This window comes from Lithobates pipiens, unplaced genomic scaffold (assembly GCF_037356315.1).
Source record: "Lithobates pipiens isolate NorthernLeopardFrog02 unplaced genomic scaffold, aLitPip1_a1.2 Scaffold_16, whole genome shotgun sequence".
Classification (NCBI taxonomy): domain Eukaryota; kingdom Metazoa; phylum Chordata; class Amphibia; order Anura; family Ranidae; genus Lithobates; species Lithobates pipiens.
In genome coordinates this window covers 87,503,046-87,523,361 of record NW_027507748.1, presented here as the reverse complement: position 1 = coordinate 87,523,361, position 20,316 = coordinate 87,503,046, and the positions used below count along the sequence as shown (strand labels likewise).

At 40.6% G+C, this 20,316-nt stretch overlaps 1 protein-coding gene across 4 annotated transcripts in view; it reads left to right on the top strand.

Moving 5' to 3' along the window:
- Nucleotides 1-20,316, top strand: part of ROBO1 (roundabout guidance receptor 1) — a 1,605,434-nt gene that overhangs the window by 1,157,918 nt on the left and 427,200 nt on the right. For all 4 annotated transcript variants that reach the window (XM_077480101.1, XM_077480100.1, XM_077480099.1 and 1 more), the window contains one exon: nucleotides 18,694-19,020. In XM_077480101.1, the coding sequence (XP_077336227.1) occupies nucleotides 18,694-19,020 (327 nt within the window). The remainder of the gene's footprint in view (nucleotides 1-18,693; nucleotides 19,021-20,316) is intronic.

The following is a 20,316-nucleotide window of genomic DNA, read 5'->3' as shown; positions in this document are numbered from 1 at the left end:
AGGCCTAACTACATGTAATTAATCCCATAGAAATGCTCAAACCTTCCAGGAACCACTCTATGAATATGAAGACATGTTTATGTTATAGGAGTTGTTTACAGTGCCGGTTACAGCAAAAAATATTGTTTGATGTGCCAGTCTTTATTTGTTATCCGCTGGAAGGTGTGCATTGCAATACGTAGGAGAGGTGAATATTGTTGAGTGAATTGTAAGCAGTGAACGATCATCTAATCAGGTAAAACACATATATGTGAATTGTTTACTTGACTAGAAATGTGCTAGGTCAGCCAGACCTGGACCTTACCACTGACCACTCTGCGGTTAAAGTGTATGCCTGAGCAAATAAAAAAATAAAAATAAAAAAAAGCGGCACATGCTTTTATCTGTTTACATTTGTAACAAGTGGACAACATTACCTGTCGATTCTGCCAAAAATACAGAACTGACAACTCTGTCTCTGCTGCACTGAAGTGCAAAGCAATGTTACCAGTCCTGCTTGAGCCCTCCTTTTCTGGACTACAAAACACCTTATGCTATAGAGATGAGGAATGGGTCTGTAGTCTATAGCAGTGGTCTCCAAACTGCAGCCTGCTGGCCAGATGTGGCCCTTTGCCTGCCTTTATCTGGCCCTTGGGGCACTATTTCACCCACTGATACGAGGCATAATTCCTCTTACTGGCCCCAACAGCAGGGGGCACTGTTCCCTCCATTGACACCAAAGGCGGGGCACTGTTCCTTCCACTGATACCAATGATGGAGCATTATTCCTCCCACTGAAACCAGCGATGGGGTGCTATTCCTCCCACTGACACCAATAATGGAACACTATTCCTTTCACTGAAACCAAAGATGGAGCACTATAATATGTAATTTTTTTACTTCCACTGACTACCAAGTCTGAGGAATTGTTTACTACCACTGAAGCTGGGGCATTTTCTACTGCAGGGCACTGTTCCCCCTATTGACACCAAAGGTGGGGCACTATTCCTCCCACTAATATCAATGATGGAGCATTATTCCTTCCACTGAAACCAACAATGGAGCACTATACCTCCCACTGAAACCAACAATGGAGCACTATTCCTGCCACTGAAACCAACAATGGAGCACTATACCTCCCACTGAAACCAACAATGGAGCACTATACCTCCCACTGAAACCAACGATAGAGCACTATACCTCCCACTAAAATCAACGATGGAGCACTATTCCTATCACTGAAACCAACAATGGAGCACTATAATTCCCACTGAAACCAACAATAGAGCACCATACCTCCCACTGAAACCAACGGTAGATCACTATACCTCCCACTGAAACCAACGATGGAGCACTATTCCTTTCACTGAAACCAACGATGGAGCAATATTCCTCCAACTGACACCAATAATGGGGAACTTTTCTTCCACTGGCACTGACAAAGGAGTACTATTCCTCCCACTAATACCAATGATGGGACATTATTCCTGCTCCCACAGGAGCTATGTGTTTTTTTTACCTTTACTGACCACCAAGTCTGAGGAATTGTTTACTATCACTGATGGTGGGCATTTTCTGCTGCCGCTGGCATCTGTTCAGCCCCCTAAGGTTTGAAGGAGATTGAACTGTCAATTTGCCTACTCCCCCCCCCCCCGTCCTCCATTCATAAAAGCTGTACTTAGTAGCTTACTTTTATCTCTGACTGGATGAGACAGGCCTTTCATTCATCCACCTGTCCTTCATTTGGCTTTAAGAAATTTAGCCTTATCCAAAACCTACCTTACCCTATGATAAGACAGTAAAGGAGTAGGAGCACACTAATGAGGCCACCAATGTGCTCCCCCCTCCTGTAATCATGTTCCCTCTGTAAGAAGCAAAGGAGCCCCACTTGGCTCCAGGAGTTGACACTATGCCAGTTCAATTTTGCTGTATAGGGCAACAGATCAAAGGAATTACCGGTATGCATAGTTGTATGTAAAAACACAAAAATCCCTAGCAATTGTCAGAGCATTAAAAAAGGTGAAACTGTACACAAGTAACCTGTGGGCGCTTTCTTTGGTGATTTTTCTACTACGTATTGTAAAAAAAACCTGCTTCTTCACCAACCCCCTGCAATGCACTGCATTTTGAGTGTTATTTGTGATAATCAGATCATTTCCGATCTCTTGGGGAGTGATAATGACCGCCACTATCAGTTAGAGGCACTCGTTATCACACAGGGAGATGTTCTAGCTGTGAACAGACTTGATCCTTCACTCATATGTGTAGAAATGTAAAGGTAGAAAGTAAAGCTCATGGGCTGACAAAAATTACAGTAGGTCCCAGCACTCCAATGATTAGCCAACAATTTGCTGGAAGACAGACAGATAACCCCTCTATCATTCCCTGTCTATCCAAGGTCACCCACAATTTAGTAGGTGTAGTAGGCAGAGCTAGAGGGAAACGTATCTTGTTTATAATGTAAAATTGATTATGGCACCTTTGTACCAAAGTTCAGGAGGGCAAACTGTGAAACTAGAAGACCCTACTATGCCAGTATTTATAGCAACAGTAGGACATTTTAGGACGGTAGATTGTGTATCCCTCATTGGTTTCCTAGTGTTCATAATGGATAGTGGAAAGTTACAGAGGAACTGTCACTTGTGTCTACTGTTAGCCCACTCCCTTGGCATCTTATGCTTAACTTAACAATCCAAACTCCTTTGCCATCTCCTTGCTTCATAAGGTCTCCAGGTATGGAGGAGCAGATAACCTTCCCCTGGACATAACTTTGGCTTGATCAGTCATTTGATGAATAGTGTCATGTAAGAGGGATGTCATCTACTTAGGTAGGCTCTGACACCATCCCAAATTGGAGCAGGTGCATGCCCACAGCAGGGAGGCAGCGGGGGAGCGCCAGATGATGTGAATACTTGCTAGCAGATGGGGTCTTGGAAGACACTATCACTTTGCTCTGAATGTTTAAGGTGACAAGGTCTCTTTAAAGGGTCTTTTTGAAAAGCTAGACTAGTGTACAGCAAAGTTTAGCTAAACGTACAAAGTCCAAAGGTATCTGTGTCACAAGTCAATAATATACCAGAATCAAGACTGCACAACATTAGAGTAATGGGTCTTCTCTTACAGCTCCCTCAGCACTCCTGACAGAAGATGAGTAGAATGTCGAACGGATACAAGAGGTGGCATGTCTATGTGACTAGTTCTGGGCAGGCTTAAAGCTTTTTGCTATAAACCTCCTTTGCTTCATGGCAGAAATGGAGATTCTCATAGATATTAGGGGTTTCTTTTGTGTTGTAAAACTGCTCTCAGAGGACACTGCATTAAGGCTGGTCATAGACAGTTCCTGCTGATCCGGCCCAAAATCGAACCATGTATGGGCAGGTTGAATGTACCAAGTTCATTGATCAATCAAACTGGGTACAACCAGCCTGCCAGATTTACTTGCAATTATTGTTAGCAGCTTCTGGCTGGGGTGGCTTCCCCCACCCCCCTTTCCTTCCGGGAGAATAGAATGTCTCGGCAGGAGAGATTACCCTTCAGCACTGTCTGTGCTGATATGGAAATCATGCAAATTTATGTTCTGCAACCACAGGCTGCCATCTATGGCCTGACAGTTTATGCATACCTCCCAACTTTCTAAGATGAGAACAAGGAACACCTATTAGCAAAAGTATGTAGGTAGAAGACACAGCCCCTGCCACTTCCCCCTAAAGGAGAACTATACAAGAAAAAGATTGGTTAAACCTACAAGTGCTTTTTTAGCACTATTATTCCTTTATATTGGCTTTTGAAATTTACAAATGCAGCAATTTAGAAATTGGATGAAAGGTTTATCCCTCTGAAATAATTTTTGATAGATAAATAGTGCATTTTATATACAGCTATATAGATCAGACCAAAATGAGGGACAAATGAGGAGAAAGCAAAAGGAACAGAGAACTTTGTTCCAAATGAGGGACATTCCCCCGGAATCAGGGTCCGTTGGGAACTTTGGCTATACATTTTAGAGATACGGTACTGCTGAAAAAAACAAACAACTATAATGGTATTATTAATAAGCTAACAATATTTTTTTATGCTTTGCATTGCAAAATAGCACTAGGTTTTTCACTTATGTGACCACTCATATTTTAGTGTACACAGCAAATACCAGTAGTTAAAGTGGTGGCATCTTCCGGAGATAAATGAGGGTCAGGTATTGTCAGTCAATGAACAGACATATGAGCCAACCCCAGGATTGTGGATGTGTGTGAAGGGATTAGTGTCATATCTTGGTGTCCAAGGTACTGTTACAGACTAGTTATCCATAGATGCTGGATACATTGTATATACTATGAGCCAGATGACTAAATCCAAGCACTTAGGACTTTAGCCCACGTCTCCCAGTGCCAGACAGGGGTCTGCAAAGCAGCTGTTTATGTATTTATAGAACATGATTTCGACATTTGTGTTGAAGAAAAATTTCTTCTGTCAACTCTGCCCTCACATATGTGTAAATACCCCATCATGTGAATGACAGGGCATTTCTCCAGATCTACTCAAGCCATGTGGACCCTTGGCATGCCATTTTTTCTTTCATTTTATGCCTGGCCAATTTAGTTATACTAATCTTTGCAAATAAAAAGGATGTTGACCTAGGACAAAAAAGCTTTAATTTAAAAGATATCAAATAACTAATCAATTAACCACTTTGTATAGTAGGCATATTCCTGAGCTGTCTTGGTTGGTATCTGTACAGGCATTTTCCTTTGGGAAAAGTTCTGATTTTGATCAGTGTCATAGAGAACTGCAGTTACAGCTGCTGTATTCTCTTTACACTTACCATGTAATGATTGCATTGTCACATCATTCAGCATGCCCACGGTTTTCCCACAGCTATAACTCCCAACACAACGTTTAAAAACATAAAAGAGACACCAAGGGATATGCATAGCTTGATATGACATAAAGTGAGCTTGGGTAAATAGGCATGGTTTAGTGCGTGCGACATAGTCCTAGCATGATAAGATAGAGGATTAACTACTAGGAGCTTACTGTTACTGCCCCCAAATGATGCAATAGACCAGTTTTTCTCAACTAGGGTTCTGTGGAACCTTAGGATCCGTCCAGTGGTTGCTAGGGGTTCCTTGCACAATATGCAGCCTCTCAGATGAGTAACCACTGGCCACAATTATCTTTTTAGCTATCTCTTAGGTGAGATTTTTTTTTGATGAACACAAAAGTAAGGAGTGTTCTCCTCAGTGACCATCATACTAATGTATCATGAGCTGTAGATATAGTAAATATTAGCAGGGTTCCCTCAGCCCAGAAAGTTAATTTGTGGGTTCTACCATGGTAAAAAGGCCTAAAGCGACACTTAGGGGATGGTTTACTAAAGGAAAAAAGCCTGTTAGGATATCCCCAAAGCAGCAAGATCAAGGCAATTAAACTGAAACAAACTTGTGAACATTTTGACCTGAGTCTGAGACTTGAGTTCTACTTCAATCGTAGTTTTGGTTAGACTTATAAGTTAAAGGTTAATAATCATGCTGGAGGCATGAGTTATTGAGCTGACATTTTTCTTTGGTTCTAATGAATTATTTATACAGCACATGGTCTGATACAGTAAAACAATGCTTCGTTTTGAGAGATGGGCAATTGTTACATTGTTTACATTTCTGCTTGTGATGGATATTATTCTTGAGGCTTGCCATTCAATGTTCCCGCTTACTACAGATTCCCCTCAATCAACAGCTCTCTTCATTCAACACTCTTGTGAATCAGGCAGATGTTGTTCATTTTATCAGCAGCTTTATTTAGCAATGCCAGTGTGGGAATTTCTCTCCTCCAAAACTATTCTTGTGTGGATCTGCTTTTTATTATATAGTGATTTTATTAGTTGAGAATAAAATCAGAGAAGAAGACAAATAAATGTAGGCAAGCAGACAATTAGCGGCATGGTATTACATTATTTAAAGTAATACTAATTAAATGATTATTAATAAATAATCATTTAATTAAAGATCCATAAATACATAACTTAGATATGTAAATGCATGTATATAAATAAAACAATCAATACATAATAATTAATAATTACAATATTAATACATCATCAATACATTTAAATGAATAACAAAAGATTAAATAATTAAGTGTTTTTAAAGACAGAAGATTTGTACCTTATTGCATAGAACCTTCAGCATTCAGCTATCCCTGAAGCCCCCCTAAATAAATATCTGAGCCTGATCTCAATCAAGCGATGTGCATGAGAGCCTATGTTCTCTCGGCTCTCCCCCTCTTCATTGGCTCAGATACAGCAGCAGCGGTCAGGTTGCCACTGCTGTCAATCACAGGCAGTAATGAGGGAATAAAAGCTGAGTGGGTTGCTATGGGGGAACTTTGGCGGGGGAGAAGCCAGGAACGTCAGAAGGGGACCTAAGAAGAGGAGGATCAGGGTTACTCTGTTAAAAACCATTGCACAGAACAGGTATAACATGTTTGTTAATAAAAAAAACAAAAAATAAAACAAGACTTTACAATCACTTTCAGCTGATTTATGTTCATGTGACTGACATGTAAATTTGTTTATTCTTAATATCCCTATGATTTTTGCTTTTAATGCAAAAGGGATACCCCATGATAAAAATCTATTTTTCTTTTTTTTGCTAAGGTAGGGTCTAGCGTAAACTGTTTAGAGAAAGGACTGCGTTATGAAAAATTTGCTTCCGGGGTCCCAAGATTGCAAGTTGCGTTCAAAGGATTAAAAACCTTGAAGCTGGCAAACAGTAACCACATACCCAAACAAATGTGGTCATGTAAACCATGGTGCTACATTTTGAACATTCATTATTGGAGGAGTGCTGTGTTTACTTATAAATATGACCATTATTGGACAGTTAGGCAGTATGACTAATTGTAAAGCGTTTATCTACAGTGGACCTGCAAGATCAGAGATGCTGGTGTTGACATGTTTTTAAAGGCACAGGCTAAGGTCTTGACATAATGACCCTGGGTTTATTACCTGACCTAAAGGTACAAACTTGCAACCACTGAAATTTGAATGAAACTTCCATTCTAACTTCTGTAGTACAGTAAATATAAGTTCAGCATCAGGTAGCTGCTTAGACATTAGCCCACTTTCAAATATTAGTTTGTAAAAGAGCTTAAAACGGTTGCGTTGATTCTGAATTAATCTGGGGAAACCTGATATACAAACTGGACAAAATAGGTACTGCCCAGATCAACCAATCAGATTGCTTCTAAAGTTATAAAAGAAACCTTAAAAATGTATGTCAGAGGATTGAGGCCATCATCAAGTAAATTTAGGACCAAAATTCGAAATTTAATCTAGGAATTCTGACTTTTAATCTCAAAATTTTGACTTTAAAGAGGTGTTCCCATTATAAAAAAAAAAATAATTAAAAGTCAGCAGCTACTAATACTGCAGCTGCTGACTTTTAATAATCGGACACTTACCTGTCCCAGGGTCCATCGATGTGGGGGATCGAAGCCCCACTTGTCTCCCCCTCCATTCGGCAGCACCGGCATTGTAACTGTGGGCACCCGGCTGTGGCTTCACAGCCGGGCACCCACTGCGCATGCCCGCGCAATCATCTGGGACCTGTCACGTGTCCCAGATGATTGACAAGAGGAAGAGGGCAGAGCTGAGCCATTCCTGCACCGAAGGGAAGTGACGTCAGGAGCCCAGGCACTGAAGGAGGCAGACTATGAGGGACCCACTAGCAACAGCCATTTAGAGGTGAGTAAAAGAATAATATTTTTACAAATGTTTTTTCTTTTCTTTTTTTTTTCCAGTGGAACACCACTTTAATCACTGAATTCTGAGTTTTCATTATGCCAGAATTCTGAGATAATATAGTCAGAATTTTATTCTCAGAATTCTAACTTTCCAACTCAGAGTTGTCTTTAAATCACATATTTCATGACTTTTCAACGTAAAATTCTGACTTTAACCTAATAATTCTGACTTTTAATCTCACAATTCTGTTTTATAAATGCCCTCAGAATTCTTATTTTAAAAGTCCGAATTTCTTTTTCATAGATTCTTTAATCAAACAGAACTCTTCTCTATGACGGGGCTATTCTGTAGTAATGAAAGCAAGTGTCCGACTGATTACTTTGGTTAAAGTCTTCATTTTCCTTCAAAAAAAATGTTTAGTGGTTTTTACATATTTTATTTGTAATGGTTAGGGCTAACAAAATAACAGTGTTTATAGAAATCCAAGCGTCTTAGGGGAAATAGCAATCATTGGTCAGTATTTTTTTATTTGTATTTGTTTGGCTAGACGTATGTTACAGTTCTCATTTTGTTTGCCAAATCTGTACAGCTGTTTATATTCTATGGACGTACTGGGAGAGATATGAATACTGCTAATGTTGATCTCCTTTTAAAACACCAACAGCTTGGCCATTTGTTGCTCCAACATTTTCAAAGTCATTGACCTAGAAGAATCATTCAAAAAAATAAAAGTAATGTTAGGATACCTCATGTGCATTTCTTTTCAGGTCATTGCTAACGTCAGAGACAGCCATGCAATTAGCATTTTTTAGAAATAGCTCAGCAATGACAACATATTCCTCTTAGTATAGTTGCTTTTAATGACCATTAGTTGAGGTCCTAAATAAATAGGTGGATGTTGAAACTTAAATTTCCTCTGCATAGTAAATACATGGCTGCTACTTGTTATATGAAAAAAAATGTACAGTTCTTTTTTTTTTTTTTTTGTTCTGCTCGTTGTCCTTTTTGCTGATTGGTATTATGCAGCCATGGCTTTTTTAATAAATAGTCCAATTAAAGCGAGAACTGAGAATAAGGAGTATCACCTAATTTGCAGCATTCATTTTGATGAATACCCAGAGACAAGCTTCCCAGCTGGGCATCTTAATGGGAAGAAACAAAGCAAGGTTTTGGTTTTCTTTTACTGAACTTTGTAACCCTGTACCCTGAGATGTGTAGGGAGACATTTGTAAAAAGGACGACTTTCTTCCTGTGAACATTTTTTGAAAAATAAAACACAACTAATGAGGAAAACAAGCACTTTTTTATCCTCACACACAACACATATGCAGGACCTTTCCTAAATACACAAGAACATTGATTTTGTAGCGTTTGGTCTTCAATGCAAGTCAGGTCTTTTCTATTGAGGTGTATGTCCAGCCAACATTGTTTTTTTCATATTCGTTTGTGTATAGAATGAAGGATTAGAACCTGTCGGATGTTTACCGCTATCCAGGGCTCTGTTAGGGTGGATGCACATGGGTGTTTGGGTGATTAAAATAATTTCTATGGATTTGTGCTTATATGAGCTAGAAAATTATTTTACCAAGCATTGTTTTCACATAATAAACAAAAGTTGAAGGTCAAAGGTTGTACTTCCTTTTCATATTGTGGGATCTCTTGGTGGAATTTCATTCGCTGGGATTTACTATAACTGGAGGGTGCAAAATCTGGTGCAGCTCTGCATAGAAACCAATCAGCTTCCAGGTTTCATTGCCAAAGCTCAATTGAGCAAGCTGATGTTAGAAGATGATTGGCCATCATGTACAGCCACACCCCATTTTGCACTTTACAGTTTTAGTACATGTGCCCCATGGCGGTGTTTGTGCATATATGCATTTTTTTATTGGTATGGATCCAACTCTGATGTTGAGATGCTGGAGGAAACATAGTCCTTTGTGACCTCTTCCCACAGTTGTTCCATCATATTGCAGTTCTTTTATACAAGATGAGATTTTTTATAAAGACATTGAGGGTTATTTACTAAGTCTAGAGAGTACATACAGGCATACCCCACTTTAAGTACATATTGGGGTTCATTTACTAAAGCTGGAAAGTGCAAAATCAGGCTCACTTCTGCATAGAAACCAGCTTCCGGTTTTTATTACCAAAGCTTAATTGCACAAGCTGAGATTAGAAGCTCATTGGTTTCTATGCAGAAGTGATCCTGATTTTGCCCTTTCCAGCTTTAGTAAATAAACCTCATTGTGTACTTAAAGGTGGGGTATGCCTGTAATCAGGCTCACTTCTGCATAGAAACCAATCGGCTTCCAGATTTTATTGCCAAAGCTTAATTGAACAAGCTGGGGTTAGAAGCTGATTGGTTTACATGCAGAAGTGAGCCTGATTTTGCACTCTCCAGCTTTAGCAAATAAACCACGTTGCGTTGTCTTTTAGCTATAGCAGCAATAAGCATCTCATTGTCTTCCTTAATTTGCAATTGGCAGCTTGATTGCGCTACTACAATCACAAAAGAACTTGTATCCATTGCCTGCCTGACATGGTGTAAAATGAACTTTTTGGACCTAAGGCATATACCCAGATAGCAAGGACAACTTGCCACTAATGTGTGGCAGTGTTGAATTGTAAGTTAACTTGCTGCACATTTTCACTGGCAAGTTGTACACTTATAGAGGACTCGAAGCACAAGTTACAGTATAGTTGATACTTTTCCAATTTGTAGCAAATTTGCATGGCAAGTCTCTAGCAAGAGCAACGTTGCAGTGGTGAGTCTACAGCAAGATCTCTGAAAGTCTACAGCATGAAAATTCAGCCACAGTGCCACCTGTGGTGGGATGACTATTGCACAACATATCTGAACCAGAACTTGCAGCAGACTTGCAAAATGTTTTCAAAGAAAGTTGATCTGGGGTCATGCAATGCAAACTTACTGCAATTGTGCAACAACCTTGTGATGCCTGGCAAGTTCAGCAATAGCTTAGCAAGTAACTTGCAGCACAATTACTTGCTTTCTGGGCAGCATTGTCTATGCATTGGGACTGCATTGGGCAACACTGGTCTAAAGTATCTGCACTTTAAGGCCTGTTCACACCGGTGTTGCCCAACACACATGGTGTGAATGGGCCCTAAAGCACCTGTACTTTTGTTCTCAGTGTACCACAATGCATAGATGATTCACAATTGTGCTATGGTGAATGAAATGCAGGACCATTGTGGGTTGAGGTGACATGCAAAATGCATGTCACCGCAAAACACACATTGCTGTATCTCGTACAATGGTTGACGATGCAGTAATGTTCAACTGCAATGGCCGCATATGGATCATAATTCAGCTGGTCCCTGCTCAACTGGATGATTTTTGATCCATCTATGGCCACCTTTTAATGGTGAACTTTTCATCCAGTGTGAACTTCCTATATTTGGCCCGAGGCACTTTTCTTTTTTTCTTATTATGTGTGCTTATCGTCTAGTCAATATGACACACCTTGTCAGCAATTAATGTCAAAAAGAAACAAAGTAGCCATTGTATGTGTACAGAAAGAAAAGGACTTAGGCAGTAAAGATTACTATGTAATATTTGCTAACCTTATCTAACAAAAACTTGTTTCCAGTATATCACTGAGAAAATGAAATATCTCATTGGTTGCTACGAGCAAAAAAAAGTTTAGGTGGAAGTTGCTGAAAAACATGTGTAATGCGCATTTGTGTGCAATTTCACATCTAACAACTATCTATTCCTACTAGTAAATGACTTTTCATTGACTAAAACAAAAATGTTCAAGCCTAAAAACAAGCAAAAATACACTGTTGACTTGCAAATGCTGCCCTAAACTGGTACACACTAGACGGATATTGGCTGGTTCAACAGAAACGTACTGACGTTCGGCCAGTGCCTAACGTCCAGCTTCTGTCAAACGGGCATGCTGGAAAATCAGCAGCCAATCGACATCTGATCAGCACTGGCCAGTGTGTTCTGGCAGGGGGGCAGTCTCTTTAAGTGGACCTTGTAAATACAGTAATACCTTGAATTGCGAGAAATGCAGTTTACAAGCGTTTATCAATTCAAGCTATTATTTTTGAAAAATCCTGACCTGGTTTGCGAGCGTTGTCTTGCAAGACGAGCAGAATTCAGGCCTCTGGGGTGTGCAGTACCGCATTTGGCCAGATGTGTGAGGGGCGCCAGTGACACTTGAAGCTTGAGTGTCTCTGAGCTTCTCCCAGTGTCCCCAGGTACATCCGAGCGGCTCCGAGTGTTTCCAGTTCACTATGGAACAAATATTCTGAGCTTCCATTGACTCCTATGGGGAAACTCGCTTTGATATATGAGTGCTTTGGATTACAAGCATTCTTCTAGAACAAAATATGCTCATAATCCAAGGTACCACTGTAATTGTTTTGAACAATTTGTTAAAGTCCTATTGCAACCAACAACCGCCAGCAGGTTAAACGAAAAAATGAACAGATCCCTCCTTCCACACAAACAAGATGGATGTAGGAATCCCCCCCACCAGGACCTTGTTTTTTAACAGTGGAAACATACGTTTTCCAACATGTCCCTTTGACAGAAGTCAATCAAACAGTCAACTTCTGTCAAGCAGGAACAGCCACACATTGATTGAAATCTGTCTGGTACATGCTGAACTTGATGAATTTCACAGGATATCATGGGAACAGGAAGTGAGAGGAAGTAAAAGAAAATCTCCCCATTTTGGGGCACAGATAGAAATGAAAACAAAAGTTCTACACTTTTGTTTTTATATTAATGTCTGGCCCCCGTAACTACACATCCAAATAGTAATGGGTGATCAGCCCTGAACATAAACAGTTCACATACAGGGCTTTTCCATTTTCTATTTAAGATACATTAAAGAGGAAGTAAACCCTGATGGATGCATCGCATAGTAGTCCATTATGTGTCACTTACCTGACACGTGAGCCAGCGATGTCACCGCTGTCCCCTGTAGTCCGGAGCGTCCATCTTCTTGGTGGGTCTCGCTGCTCCGCCGCTGTCATTCGACGAAGCTGCGATGACGTCACTCCCGCGCATGCGCACGGGAGCCGCCACTCGCGGCATATATCGCCGTTGACAGCGGTGCCTGTCTTTCGGCAAATATCTCCTAAACCGTGTAGGTTTAGGAGATATTTCTTGGACCTACAGGTAAGCCTTAATCTAGGCTTACCTGTAAGTCAAAGTTGGTTGTAAGGATTTACAACCACTTTAATAATTTAGTTTATTCAGCATGAAATGGAGCTTAGTTATGTAGCATGAGGCTATATATTCTGCAATAGTTACATTTTTGGTAAACTCATTTAATGAATCCAAGCTCTGCAAGCTGAGATAACTGCATTGTACTGCACTGCATTGAATGCATTGATGCATTCACACAATTTCACAGTAACCATGACATAAAAGAAAGTTCAGAAATATTCCTTTATCCCATTGTTTTGCAAATCAATGTACACTACAAACTGTATGATTGAATCAGTTCTGATATCGCTGTTTTACTAACCTGACAGTTTATTATTCTAAATAGAAAACCTTAATTTTGTTTGCAAATAATAATGATTCTAACTACCAGCAAGAATAAGTAATCACATTTAAAGAGCACCAGTCATTTCAGATCCATCATGACCGCCTGTTAGCGGGCATTCACTCACCTGCTGGCGCCATGTCCCTCACCTTGTTGTGTCACTGCCACATCACCAGTAGTCCCATTATAGGACTGTCGGTGAGTCAACAGCGGGTCAGTGGAGGAGCCGCTGCAGGACAGAGATGACAGTTGCTCTTTAAAAATTATTATTTAAATCAAGTCTTTTTACTAGTGATTAAAATCCTGATTTCAATCGACTTGATTTAAATCAAATCTACCCTGCCACTTAACTGGTCTCTGTATTCCTTTACTCTATTGTGTGTAAAGGAACACAACTGAGCACAAAACTATGCTGAATTCTTATGCCCCATACACAGTCGGACTGTCCGATGGAAAATATGCGATCGGATCATGTTGTCGGAAATTCCAATCGTCTGTATTTTCCTACAACAAAATCCAATCGTTTAAATTCCGATCGTGTGTAGACCAATCCAACGCACAAAGTGCCACGCATGCTCAGAATAAATTACGAGACGAAAGCTATTGGCTACTGGCCTGTTTATAGTCCCGTCGTACGTGATATACGTCACCTCGTTCTGACCGATCAGATTTTCTGACAACTTTGTGCGACCGTGTGTATGCAAGACAAGTTTGGGCCAAAATCCGTCAGAAAAAATCTGATAGATTTTGTCGTTGGAATGTCCAGCCGTGTGTGTACGGGGCATTATGCCCCGTACACACAATAGGATTTTCCGATGGAAAATGTGCGCTAGGACCTTGTTGTTGTAAATTCTGACTGTGTGTAGGCTCCATCACACATTTTCCTCACACATTTTCATTTCCTTCACACAAAATTTGAGATCTGGTTCTCAAATTTTCCGACAACAAAATCCGTTGTCGGAAATTCCCATCATGTGTACACAATTCCGACACACAAAGCGGCACGCATGCTCGGAAACAAGCAGAAGAGCTGCACTGGCTATTGAACTTAATTTGCCTTGGCTCGTCGTACATTCTTGAGTTGATGGTTGGAATTTCCGACCAACTTTGTGTGACCGTGTGTAGGCAAGACAAGTTTGAGCCAACGTCCGTCATATAAAATCCTATGGATTTTGTTAGAAAATCCTATCCTGTGTATAGGGCATTAAGGTGTACACCCAAATGCATCTTTGTGTATGAGAAATAAAAAAACCAACGGAGCTTCTAACCCTTCCCTACACTATCCCCCAAAATTTTTTTTAGCCAAAGTGTATACAAAGAGGGTACTTTTGGGGGGGAAGTTCTAAAGTGATCTGCAGACTATTTAACAAAAAGATACATAAAATGATATGACCAAGAACTGGATAACCCTCGTAATTAATGGGTGAACATTCCTATTTCAACAAATATTCTTCTCTGCAAAGAACTTTTGACAAGAAGATTATAGCATTGGTGTTGATTGCAGGGTTTAGGTATTATTCCAGTAATAAATGGTCTCCTTTTCAGCAAAATGCACATTTAATAGGGCTTGAAAATCAAGCTTGGCATGCATATGGAATTGTTTTTTAATAACTAGTACATAAGGAGGAAGATTAGGATTCAGTTGTCAAGGTCATTACATCCCTTGGGCGAGCATGTCACTGGTGTTCCTACTAATGCGCAGAATCTGCCAATCAAGGGTGTTTTAGATCTTTTGTCCTGTTCGGCTTCTAGCAATTTTCCGAGGTTCTAAATCGAAGGTCAGGTTACAGTAAGCAAAGCCAGGATGCCGGTAATGGACATGCTTGTTACTCTCTCTAATGTTGTTACACTCGGGCAAAACAAGGCGAGATCACTATTCATTATAAGATAATATGAACTGTTCATATTGATACTATCCTCTCAAATTTCACCATTACACTTTATAGATTTATTTTTTTCAGAATGCATTTGTCTACATTTCAAAGATGATGTCTAATACACAGCTAGTCTAATGCAGCTATCTAATACAGGAGGTGTGTTACTGGCCAGATCACCAGGTGACAATAGAGGAGAAAAAAGAGAGAGAGAGAGAGAGAGAGAGGCCTAAGAAATGAAAACGAATGCAGTCACCACATTTGAATTGATAAGCAGCAATATATTACATTTTTGGTTTTGGGTTTAATACGGCTTCACACATAGAGACATGTCTGAGCCCCGCCCCTTAATTTTCTGATTGGCTAACTGTCTGTGATTGATAGCAGCAGGAGCCAATGGCTCTCGCTGCTGCCTAAAGCCAATCTGGGGTGTGAGTCCCCAGAGAGGCAAGGGTCTTTCGTGGACATTGCAGCAGCCCCTCCATACATACCTGAGCCCCCCTCTTGATCCAGCAGACAGATGTTTTTTTGCCTTCATGCATTGAATGCATGGAGGTAAAAAAATGTGTGCCTTTACAACCACTTTAAGGCATTCTATGCATTAGTGTAAAAAAAAAACATTCTGCACTGCAGGATCCCACCCCCCCCCCCCATACCTACCTGAGCCTGATCCTAATTTAGCACTGTGCACAAGAGCAGCAGCTCGCTCCCTCCTCACTGGGTAGATTAATAGCAGTACAAACCACTAGCTTCCACTGCTGTCAATCAAGTGCTGTGATGAGGTAGCGGGGCCAAACTGCACTGTCTGTGTCAATAGCTGCAGACAGTATGACTCAGGAGTGAGCTCACATGAGTGCCCCCATAGAGTGGCTTTTTGTGGGAGCACTTGCCACAGAGGAGGAGTCAGGAGCACTGGTGGGGGACACCAGAAGAAGAGGATTGAGGCTGCTCTGTGCACAGAGCAGGTAAGTATAACATGTTTAATATTTTAATTAGCCGCTTTCTGACTGCCTCATGCAGATATACTGCGTCAGAAGGGCACGTATAGGCAGATTAACGTACCTGTATGTTGCCCTTTAGGAGGTGGCTTGCAGGCGCACTCACGCCCACTGGCAGCTCCATGACCGTGAGCATGGATCCTGTGGAACCGATGTCTGTGGGGATACCCGCGATCGTCTCACGGTGAGGAAGAATGGGGAGATGATAATGTAAACAAGCGTCTCTCCGTTCTCCCTAGTGACACTGTCACTGATCAGCTCTCCCTGTAATCGGGAGTGGTGATCACTGACATGTCACACACAGCCCCCCCCCCCCCCCCCACACACAGTTAGAATCACTCCCTAGGACATACTTTACCCCTACAGCGCCACCTAGTGGTTAACCCATTCACTGCCAGTGCCATTTTTACAGTAATCAATGCAATTTTTTAGCATTGATCGCTGTATTAATGCCAATGGTCCCAAAAATGTGTCAAAATTATCTGATGTGTCCACCATAATGTCGTAGTCATGATAAAAATAGCTGATGGCCGCCATTACTAGAAAAAATAAGATTATCGATAAAAATGCCATAAAACTATCCCTATTTTGTAGACGCTATAACTTTTGCGCAAACCAATCAATAAACATTTATTGCGTTTTGTTTTGTTTTTTTAACAAAAATGTGTAGAAGAATACGTATCGGCATAAACTGAGGAAAAAAATGTTTTTTAATATATTTTTGGGGGATATTTATTATAGCAAAAAGTAAAAAATAATGTATTTTTTTTTAAAATTATCGATATTTTTTTGTTTATAGCGCAAAAAATAAAAACCACAGAGGGGATCAAATACCACCAAAAGAAAGCTCTATTTGTGGGAAAAAAAGGACGGCAATTTTGTTTGGGAGCCATGTCGCACGACTGCGCGACACAGTGCCGAATCGCAAAAAGTGCTCTGGTCAAGAAGGGGGTAAATTCTTCCGGGGGCTGAAGTGGTTAAAAAAAATTGAAACTTTAATATCAATTAGGCCTTCAGTTGGAATATTTACTCTGCAAGCTCATAGTTGTGGGGGTGGTGGGAAGAGGGTGATAGTCAACATTTAAAAAAGTCATGTATGGGGAGAGGATTTGGGGATGGGCATCACACTGATCAAAGAGCGGAGGAGGGGGAGCAGTGACACTAAGCATGCAGAACCGCATGATCTGATTAAAAGAAAAGTATATTTTTTTGCCTATTCATACTTACCTAGGTGGATGCAGCATCAGACCAATGCTGCATCTCTCCCCCGCTGTCTCTTCACTGAGAACCGAGCCACCGAACACTGCCAATGGCTCGGCTCTCTCACTTCCCCGAGAGCTGCTGCTTGTCAGTCAACATCTCTCCTGCTCTGATCCTCCATGCTCATTGGAGCGCTGAGCTGCGGAGGGGCGGGGAGCGCCTCACTGAGAGGCTGAGTCCAGGCACCTGGTGGATCCACACTCCTGAAGTCGGGATGACGAGGTGCCTCAACTGTTGGCAGTGACATCAGCGGAGAATGGACTTCAGACCGCACTCTGCTGAAAACAGGTCACAGGAGTGCAAAATGAACTGCACTCCTAAAAATCTCAGGCTGGACTTCTCCTTTAAAGTGGAAGCAAACCCATCAATTTAATAGTTTAAAAAACAGTTACATTCCCGGCATGCTGGAAATGCTAACTATCACTTTCGTTGTGCTCTCAACCAAACTGTCAAACCATCCAATGGCTGGCGTCATAACTGATCACATGTGCAGCATCATGACAGTTGAAGATTAAACAAAGGCCAAGATGGCAGCTTCCTTGGCTGAAAGCGATAGGAGAGTTTACTTCCACTTTAAGTGCTGGCACTCCCAATATACGTTATATGTTTCAGCTATGTATACTTCTATTTGGCTGACATTACCAGGGACGCATATAGTAGTGAAAACCTAATAGAAGTTGTAACTCTTCCAAATGCTGTTTGAACAGAAAACGAAAAAAAGTTTTGGCAGGCTTTTCACTTTAATTCTGATTGGTTGCCTTGGAATGTTGAACTGAACACTGCAATTTACTGTTTTGTTGTCACATTTTTGAGGTTACATAATAATACCCTAGAAACAACAGCACTGTTCAGTAAGCCAGAAATCACCTTAAATTAGTTTGCAGATGTTAAGCTACTGAAATCTGATTGGTTGACACAGGTTTCGACAATCCTCTGCTGTTTTACACAATTATTAAATAAATACCTTGTTTTTTTGTTTCTGAAAACGCTGCTTTTAGTCCACTATATAGTTATTTTACACTCAGCAGTCCATTATGGAGCATATCTCATTACCTGGGTAGCCCAACAAACACCAGCTGTGTATCTTACCTTGTGTCTATTTTGGTATATTCTATAGGATTATGTCTATTGTTAATGCACTTATATGACAGGTGAATTGTGAATTATTTAACACAGTCTGTATGTGCCAACTGTTCACCTTTTAAATGGATAGCATCTCTTTTTAGGCACACTTTTCCCATCACCCATCATCTGTCCATAATCCTTTAATCTGTCAATTACTGTAATTTTTTTTTCTTTTTATAACTCATTAGGTTCACGTCTTCGACAAGAAGATTTCCCTCCTCGCATAGTGGAACATCCCTCGGATCTCATCGTTTCCAAAGGTGAACCTGCCACATTAAACTGTAAAGCAGAGGGAAGACCAGCGCCTTCCATCGAGTGGTATAAAGGGGGGGAAAAAGTAGAAACAGATAAAGATGACCCTCGCTCCCATCGAATGCTGCTGCCGTCTGGATCTCTATTTTTTTTACGAATCGTCCATGGACGCAAGAGCAGACCGGACGAAGGGGTCTACGTCTGTGTGGCTCGGAATTATCTTGGGGAGACAGTGAGTCGCAATGCATCACTTGAAGTTGCCAGTAAGTGACAATATCTACATTCCTTTATGTGTTGGATGGAAAATATCTGCTTTGTTTAATTGTGTTTTAGTGAATTTTTTTGATCTTTTTTTATTCTCTTATTTTTTTTCTAAAATAAATCCCTACGTTAAGATAAGGGAAAAAGCAAAGGAAAAAGAAGTCTAGTGACGGAGTTACCAAAATGGTACAAATGTCCTCCAGGTCTATCTTGTTTTCAAACTCAACTCTTGTTTTCTCCCTATCTATCTCACCCATTAAAATGGGGAAAACGTTTTTCTTACTGGCCCCTCCCTTCTTTTTCAACAATTGGAGATTTTTTTCTTGTTTTTCAAAAGGTTTCTAACCTTAGCATTTCTCTGTTCTGACGTAGCCCCCATCTTCCCCTCTGCTTCCCTGGCTGAGGCATTTTTACTGACAGGCAAATGCCATTAAGAAAAAGAATGACCTTATTCCTTGAACCTGTAGGCTTTTTTCTGGGGTGGACAGCTGATCCCTAAAAATCCCTCTTCTTGGCTGGTTCTGTGGGTGCTCCCTCCCCTTCCCAGCTGCATTGCTTTTGAGGACATTGAGGGCCTACTCACATTCCAGGGCTGGATTGGAGAAAAGCATTGACTATCCTGAAACCTCGAATTTTATGCATTTTTTTTTTTTTTTTACATTTACTTAACATTTTATTTAAAACCTAATGTCTTGCCTTTTAGAAGAAATCTATTTTTTTTTTTTTATTATAGTATCTCATTGCACATTTTTGGAAGGTGTTATTGTTATTTAAGAAGCTGTTAACAGTTGTGCACAAACAAGGCTAATAAATGTGGTCTACTCATGGTTAATGGCTGAGAATGTCACATTGTGTTGTTGGACATTAGGTAGAGAATGCCGGAGCCAAAATCAAGGATTTTATGCAGGGTGTTCTCAGTTTAAGGACTTCTTGGGCACAAGAAGTAATGTGCAGGAATATTTTCATACTTGGTCTATTGCAGGGATATGCAATTAGCGGACCTCCAGCTGTTGCAGAACTACAAGTCCCATGAGGTATAGCAAGACTCTGATAGCCACAATCATGAAACCCAGAGAAGGAGGCATGATGGGACTTGTAGTTTTGCAACAGCTGGAGGTCCGCTAATTGCATATCACTGGTCTATTGGTATATATCTGTTATTATTATTTTTAATTCTTGGTTGTACCAACATTGTACTTAAAGTGGAGCTCCACCAACAAATGAAAAGTTAGCAGCTACAAATACTGTAGCTGCTTACTTTTACTATTAGGGTACTTACCTGTAAAGGGATCCTATGG